This window comes from Xiphophorus maculatus, chromosome 22 (assembly GCF_002775205.1).
Source record: "Xiphophorus maculatus strain JP 163 A chromosome 22, X_maculatus-5.0-male, whole genome shotgun sequence".
Taxonomy (NCBI): Eukaryota; Metazoa; Chordata; class Actinopteri; order Cyprinodontiformes; family Poeciliidae; genus Xiphophorus; species Xiphophorus maculatus.
The window spans coordinates 7,841,290-7,849,816 of NC_036464.1; the positions used below are offsets into that span (position 1 = coordinate 7,841,290).

At 36.0% G+C, this 8,527-nt stretch overlaps 1 protein-coding gene across 1 annotated transcript; it reads right to left on the bottom strand.

Annotated features, from left to right (window-relative positions):
• Positions 1–920: 920 nt before the first annotated feature.
• Positions 921–7,778, bottom strand: tsnax (translin associated factor X). Its single transcript, XM_005795129.2, has 6 exons — positions 7,460–7,778; positions 6,216–6,305; positions 6,011–6,125; positions 5,618–5,748; positions 1,649–1,770; positions 921–1,498 (listed from the first exon to the last, which is right to left on the bottom strand). The coding sequence occupies exons 1-6, from the start codon at positions 7,473–7,475 to the stop codon at positions 1,121–1,123; spliced, it is 852 nt and encodes a 283-aa protein (XP_005795186.1). The 5' UTR covers positions 7,476–7,778; the 3' UTR covers positions 921–1,120.
• Between the last annotated feature and the right edge of the window lie 749 nt (positions 7,779–8,527).

The following is an 8,527-nucleotide window of genomic DNA, read 5'->3' on the forward strand; positions in this document are numbered from 1 at the left end:
AGATGGCAGCATTAATATAGCAATAATATATACTGTAGCATTAATATACAAGTAAAAACTGGAACTATCAAATCATTATCAAGGTCAAGGCCAAAATAAACATCTTCTGGATAATGTAGACCAATGTGAAAAGTACTTTTGAAGTAATACAAATCAGCCAATCATAATTATTTATCAAAAGCACATAAAGTGAGTGATGATTCTGGAAAAAATATGAAAAGTATTCAATAAGCGTCTTTAAATGTGAAGCTTCCTGATGACTATTTCCACTAAAACAATTAATTAACAAAAATGTTGTTACTTTATCATCATTTTTGTTGACCTGTTATTGTTTTTAAGTAGATTTATGGAGAAATATGGACATTTACACATATTAAACCAGATTAAATTTAGAGTTTTAGCACAAAAAAATGAATGTATTCAATGTCAAATCCATAGAAGAGATGGTGCAGATCAAACAAAAACATAAGTGTAATATATTTAAGCTAAATATGTGCAGAAATGTGTTCTCAGAAAACAAGTGACCTTAAATAATGTTGATCTTGGCTTTCAGGTTTGCTCCTAATGTTGGGTCTGGATTAAGGCAGTTCTGTGGGAAACTTTTAGACATGTTTGAACCAAGAAGTGATGCAAACAAGAATCATCTTTGGTCTGAATTGAAGCAATAAGCCCCTCAGGTGAGGAGGAGTAGTTCCTCACCCTTAATATTTCTCTGCATGCTCTGAGCTTTAAATAAAATGAAAATAATTGTGGTGGTGACTGATTAAAGAAACAAGTGAGCTGAAGCAAGGGGTTTGTTTGTGTTTGCTGATGTACAAAGGTTGTTGTGAGCATCCAATGGTTCAACCTGACCATCAGATTATCTGAGTGATAGAGAAGAAGGCCATCGAGAAAATAAACAAACTGAATCAAAGCAGCTGGAAGTCTGAAGGAGAGCACTTTTATTCATGCAAAACAGCAAAATATTCAAAATTTCAACAAAAAACCCCCCAGATTTTCTACTCTAACAATGTTTATGCTACGTTAACAAGCAGGCTGAAAGAACGGTTCTCACACTGCATTAAAAATGCAACACAATATACCAAACAAGGACACACCAAAGGTGATGAAGAGTGCTTAGCTAAACCACTCCTTCCTCTGTGTCCATGTGGGTGGTCCTGGTGCAGAACACGTCCGCCAGCATGTGCTTGGGGATCTCCGAGCCGCGGACACGCAGGGTGTAGCAGGCGTCCTCCACTTTGCCCAGGCTCTGCCGGAGCGTGTGCAGCTTCTTGGAGACCTCGTAAGGCCCAGTGTTCCCGATGTAGGAGAAGCCATCATGAATCTGCCGGAGGAACTGACTCAGCTGGAAGGGCGTGTCGATGTCGCCGTTGCCCACGCTGCCGATGCACAGCCGCATCAGCTCTCCCGTCAGGTCGGCCACGCCCAGCAGGTAGTCGGCCGGCGTCACCTGGAAGGTCAGGACGTGAGCTGACGAAGGCGGGGCTTCCGCCGAGTCCTGAAAATAAATAAATTAATGAAAAAAGATTTCAACTGCTTCATAAAAACTACTCACACCACTTTAAAATTCATCAGAGTATGTTATGTGAGGTTTGATAGGGAACATTAGATAGACATGTTATTTGAGATGATAACTTGTCAAACGTACTTTTGGATCTGCGTTGTCGGTTTTCATGAAGACGAGCCTCGCGTTTATCTCCTCCAGGCTGAGAAGGCTGCGATGACGGATGTAGTGCAGGAAGGTGACGGCCTCCACATACTCCTGAATTCCTGAAGCACAAAATATAACTAATATAAATCAGCACAAGATGTTATAAAAAATGCATTAAGTTATTTTGTTTGTTGTACAGCAGAAATTAAATGATGCAGAAAATGCTAAATGCTCCTTGTGCATTAAAGAGCACAGATGAAAATAATCATCTTGTTTCCTGCCTCTATTGTTTGATGAAATGGTGATGATTTTTTTGTAGCGGCTAAGATGAACCCTCATTTGTTTTCAGAACCTGAGTAAACAACAATCAAATAATTGCAGGACGGAAGATGTCGTGTCTGAAGTTTACTTTAGGAGCTGCAGTCGGGCTTCAAAGGCTCCACCGCGCTGCGTTCATGTTGCTGCGTGGAGCAACAAGCAGGCAGGAGGGCCTCTTCACAGGGACATCACACACAGGTAGACAACGTTTATTAATTAGAAACATCGTCCGGATTTTTTTTTGGTGTTTCAGAGCAAAGAGGGTTTAAAAGAAATTGACCCTTTATTGATTTTTACTTTCTTCCCAACTATAAGTTACTTTGAATTAGGGCTGAAATGATGAATCAGATTAATCGATTATTGTAATAATCATCAACTAATTTTGTAATCAATTAATCGTTAACTGGAGCACATATATGCTTTGTTATTTTTAAAATTAAACATGTTCTACCCAGAACTCCTCAAGTTGCATAGTGTATATCAGAGGGATGCTATCTTGTTGAATTTTAAGCAATAAAATGTTTATTTTATTATTTGTATCTTTCAATGTATTTCTAATATTGAATAAAAACAAGGATTAGTTGATTACTTGTCAAAATAATCGATAGGTTAATTGATAACTAAAATAATCACTATTTGCACCCTACTTTCTTACTACAATTTAACAGCTTATTGAAGACAACATAACTGTTTTCAGCTGTGTGAAATCAAAGGATCTGCTGCCTGTTGACTTTTAAGTCCCTTATTTTATACTTGAGAATTGGGCTTGAAGTAGTTAAGATTCTTACATTCATCTATATAAATAAACCTGAAAAAAAATTATATCTCAAATCTGGGTCGATTGCAGTCAACTTTTTCTATACGTGCCAAATATATTTACATTAATTTCCCATTCATCTTGTATAACGTCTGCGCTACACTCAGTAATGCACAAGTATTACAGTTTTTGGGGATATTTGCAGCTATTTAAAATAATAACAATATAACATTTATATTACACCTGGACAATAAATCAATATCAATATAGATCACAACAGATATGTGTTTAATATTGATAGGTATTATGTCTGATTGAATATTCAATGAATTGAATATTCACTGAACCCCACAGCATTCTGGGAAATGTAATAGTAATACAGGATGGTTGTATCGACTACCTCACTTAATCTTTGGATACCCAAGCAACAGCCTCATAACTGCTTAAATATGAAATAACAACGGCAGGTAGTGAAAACTGGGTAAGCATAAAATGTCACACTACCAGTTTGGCAGTAAGTATTTCAGATATTTAAAACAAAAAAACAAATGAATAATTATCAATATTGACTAATATGAAACACTTGTACTGTGATAAGGTTTTTTTAGCCATATTGTCCATATGTAGACCAAACCTGCAAAGAAAAGTGGAGTCTCTGATTGTGGACAGGATATTTGACATGAAAAGGTTACACAAGCTTTGAGGCAAGCAGCCAAGTTTTAGTTCCTGAGTTTACTGCCTGGAGCTGTTTGTGCTATCTGCTGTAAAGCGGCCATTACCTTTGGTCAATGAAATTCATAAACAATGACTAAGGGAAAAACAAACTGAAAATAGAAGAGATTTTATTGGCACAACATTTGGAAAAGTTGAGGGCAAAATTTGCATGGACAGTCTATTGGGATCTGATCGACAAAAATAGCTCTTTGTACATTATAAATACTGATGGTTTATTAATATACTGAGACAAGTGAATATTTAGGTTTTATTTGATTAACGTTGGGCCACAGAGAGATTCGCTGAGAAGCAAGTGATTCATGGGAAAAGTGCATTTCTGTTTTCACAGCATCATTACTGAGGTCGAGCTAAATAGCTTATCAAAGTGCTGCGTTATCAGTGGTAATTGTGTTTATATTTAGCCACAATATCTCTGACAGTCCTTATAAAAAACAAACAAACAAACAAAAAAAGACAGACCCATTATATAAGCCTGGGGACTATTACAGCAAAGATTATCAGGGAAACCCATGATCTGAGCTCAGTCACCATCTAATAAGGTTAAAAAAACTGAAACCAGTAATTGGTGGAAACTGCCACTGGTCACGTCGTGGACGAGGCACCGCCGATTCCCTGAGTGGCCACAATCTAAAAAACCCCTTCCAAGTTGCTAGATAACAGCTCACTCTCACTCCCAGCAATGTTTTTTCTCCAAACGCAGCAGACTTTATGTCTGCTTTCAAAAAGACCGGCAGTGGTGTTAGTCAGAAAACTGCTTTATCGGAGGGTGTTGTCTGTTATACCCACAGCAGCATCAAGGTCACGTTATCTTTCACTTCACATAAACCCAGCGAGGATAAAAAATGGCCAAAGTATAAATAGACAATTCACTGAAATCATGCATGTAGCGACGCACAATACAGCACTCTCCATACTCTTTGTAAAAAGCTACTTTGTTGCCATGACTTTGTTGCTTCATAAATGTACTAAAACTACGGGGTTAATTTTTAAAACATTTTCAGTGACATTTTCTCCTACTTCAATAAAATCTGAATACAACTTATTGAAAAAAGAAGAATCAAATAGCCCTTTCAGTTATGTAGAAATATTTTTACACAGTTGGTTAACCTGGAAGCAAATCAGAACGCTTCTATAGTACACCAGTCACAAAAAGAAGAGTGATTTATATCATATTTTCAAATTAATTAATATTTATTGATAGGTAAGGTAATTTTATTTATATAGCACATTTTCAGCAACAAAGCAGTTCAAAGTGCTTTACATGAATTAGAAGGACAAACAAACAAAACAACAAAACCAAAAGAAAAACTAAAAGGTGAACTACAAAGCTAAATATTGGTTCCCAATGTTTAATAAGAAAAAGAATAAGTAGAAAATAATTTTGAAAACTAATAGGGGTTTCTCTTACGTTTGTTCTGGATTAGAGAGGTATAAAACTAAATGTTGGTTAAGTGTAGGAGCTATTTCTTTATTTTCAGTTACATCTTGGAATTTAGATTATTTAGTTTATTTTTATTTGCTTATTTTCTAGTTAATTTATAATTAGAATTTTTGTTTAATTCTAGTTATTTAGAATGAGATTTTTGGCTAGTAGTTCACTTAATTGGTTAATTAATTTAATTTTGGGACATGGGTGTTTAACAGCATAAATACGTAGGTTTTAGGTAGCTCTTTATGCACGCAGGTGGTCACATGGTTTATTTACCAGTCTACCCAGCTAGTCAACCAGTCACTTCACCTTTCAGTCTATCCAGCCAGTCAATCAGTCGTCACTCCGCAGGTGAGACCATCAGGCAGCCAAACAATAGAGCTCCTGTGAAATTTGTACCATGTTTTACCTGGAACTATGGAATGAACAAAAAACTGCATTTTTGACTTTTTGATCTTTTTTGGAACTGCGTAAGCCAGAAACCCACGGTGTATCAAGTGGCTATTTGAATCGAATTCACATTCACTTTGATCACTTTTAAGTTTCAAGTTTTTTGGATTTTGAGTTTTTGGACAAATAGTCACTACATTAAGTATAAAACTAAATGTTGGTTCCAATTGTTCTGGGTTGCTAAGTAAATGGTACTTTCTAAGTTTGTTCTAGATTTGTAAAGTATAAAGAAAATGTATTAAAAAGTTTAGTATTGACACAGTTCGTAACAGCTCACCTGGAGTGAAAGCTCTGTGAAACTGATAAATATCCTCTCCTCTGAGCTCCTCAGCAATTTGCCCAATCTTCTGCCTGACTCCATCCAGTTTGCTCTCGGCCTCATTCAAAACTCCCTCAGTATCCGGAATGCTTTACAGCCAGAGAAAAACAAAATATGAATTATTTTAACTGGAAATCAGAGCTGGTATGTGGCACCATGCATACAAACAGAACTTTTGCATATAAACATAGTAGCTGTGATAGGCTACATTAAGTCTAGTCCCGATTCTGAGGAAATGTACAATTTCTCAATGTGCAAGAAGCAAATTAAAAAATTAACAAACAGGAATTCAAAATAAGTTTTTCAATAAAAGAAAGAAAATAATTTCTCAGAAAAATAACCTGAACATACTTAGTCACTCTGTGCAGAAGAAAAATGCTCCTCTTGCTTTCGATGGTGACGTCTCGACTGATCTTAATGAGGCGCTCATATTTGTCATGTCTGGTGTCGAGCTCCTGCTGGAAAACTTTAAAGACAGAAAGAAAGTTGTAATATTTATTAATGAAAGAGATTTAAACCTAAAAAAGTGGCGTCAAACTGCTAAGGACGGACTTACCTTTAAACGCAGCGATGACTGGCGAGGACGAATTGGCATGCGCATCACGCTCTTGTGCAGCTTCAGCATTTCTCCGTGACCAGCCCTCACCTGACACCATGCAGAAATAAGCGATGATGGATAATGAAGATTTTTAAAAATCGGATTGGTTGTTGTTATTTTCTGTAAGCTTAGCTTGATAAATTTAAACTCTCACAATGTGAAAAAAGTGTTTTGTTTTTGTTTGTCTGCTGTTTTTTTTATTATTATTATTCTAAACAGAGTTCAAACAACACCTGGCCGAAGAACTCACATTTTCTCACTATTACCAGCTTATCTGCTGAAAGGCTCCACAAATTTGGAGGCATTTGTGCACACCTCCACCCCTTTTAACCCCAAATCTATATGAAAGGGACCTGAACGTGGTGTTTTCTTTTTTATTTAACAGTGTGGATCTTCTGTTGCCCGCCTGGAGTTGGAATGACTAAGTTTCAGCTTTGACATGTGGCCAGTGAAATGATCACCACAGTAACAATGTGTGAAATATTTAGGAGGCTATATTACTTCACTTGTCACGCATTCATGCTCTGTTATACTTTGAAAATTGGCAGGAACTCTCACAGCCCTTGATATATAATTTTGGGCCCGAGATCCTAAAGCTCGCAGAGAGTGGCTGGGATATAGTGCCGGTGCAAATAACAGGAAATCTGAATGATCACAAACAATATTGTCATAACAATCAACAATAATAACATCACAGTTGCATGTTTTTCTAATATTATAAAACACAAATCAACAAGAAGCGCGCCTCGGAAGCATTTCAATCATTCAAATAAAGTTTTATTACGAATAAAACTGTAGAATGCAATCTGAGCAATTTATTTATCTAGATTTTATTATTTTAGCATCTGAGTGAATACGGTTGAATACAAAAACCCAGAAGTTTAAGATATATAATCCGAAAGCTTTATTTTTGTTCCTTTTATTTCACAATTCTACACTGCTTAGTATTGGTCTGTCGCGCCAGATAAAAATAAACCAATAAACTTTGTGACTATACCGACATAAATACGAGTAAATAGATCTTTAACACTGAGCTAAAAAGGCACAATACAACAATAGGACAAATAAAAATTAAACATTTATGGCTGAAGTTAGCTAGTGCATAAAATGCATTCTAAAAGATTTGTTGTTAGCTAAATAAAACAGCTTACTCTGAGCATCTAATATAATTCGTCTGAAATTATAATTTGTATTTGACTTACCTTCTCGCTTATTCATCCTTTTAGAGGTACAGTTTGTTTTTTCCCTAAATTATAAAGTCGGCTCTCTACGAGTGTCTAACTAGTGTTACTAGATTAGCTTTCGTTGGCGGGGTGCAGCAAACAAAATGCAACCGGTAGTTTACTTTTGGATTTTTGGACAAAAGGACAAAACTCTACCTCATATTCACTACCATCTCCCAGGCTTTTATAGACATATAAAATAATCTCCGCGCAATAATTAAGCCAAATAAATGTAGTCTACTTGTTTCTTGATAGCAGGCATCCATGCAGTAACCTCGGGGCTTCTGCGCTGTTTACATGCGTAACAGAAAAGGTGGCGTGGTGCATCATGGGAAATGTAGTAGAATAATGTGTGATCCCCCCCTGCTTACCGTTTCCTGCAGTTAGTTCTGTATTTTTTTATTTTATTTTATCTTTAAACAGTGCTTCTGTACATCTCTCCACTGCTCGGTTCACAACTGAGAAACTTTTTACTGTGTCAAATCAAAAATAGAAAATGTCATACATATAAAAATATTTATTCCCGTCTAAAAATAATTTTTAGTTCAACAAAGTTTGTTTCTGATGGGAAATGAGACAGACATCTCTGAAACGATAATAAATGAATGCAGAAACGTATACGACTTGAATGAAGAGTTGTAAAGTAAGAAAGCAAAAGTACTCTGTTACTGTATATTTACGTAGGTTTTTCAGGTATCTGTACTTCACTTGATATTTCTTACTGATGTCTTTTAACTTTTACTCCCTACATTTTAAGATACATATCTCTACTTTCTACTCCTTACATTTTCACATATGGCTTTTCTTCCATGATGCAATAAAAAAATGACGCAGAGATCAAATCCGAAAAAAGACCAGATTTATAGTTGATACATTGAACCAGGCGCGCCGGATGTTGATACTGTATTATTATTAACACTTTTTATGGTTCTAAGATTTGCAGACTTGCAATCAAATTCATAATTCGTGTAAGGTTGTTTCCAATGTTTATCTTCGAAGCCTAACGTTTTCCCCAATGTTAAACTTTATCCACCAATGTTTATCGTT

What these genes read in the sequence shown, in the direction of transcription:
- tsnax (XM_005795129.2), bottom strand. An exon ending in AGTCATCGCTGCGTTTAAAG is followed by an intron (nt 6,126 to 6,215) that starts GTAAGTCCGTCC and finishes CTGTCTTTAAAG; the next exon opens with TTTTCCAGCAGGAGCTCGAC. An exon ending in CCGACAACGCAGATCCAAAA is followed by an intron (nt 1,499 to 1,648) that starts GTACGTTTGACA and finishes ATTTATTTTCAG; the next exon opens with GACTCGGCGGAAGCCCCGCC.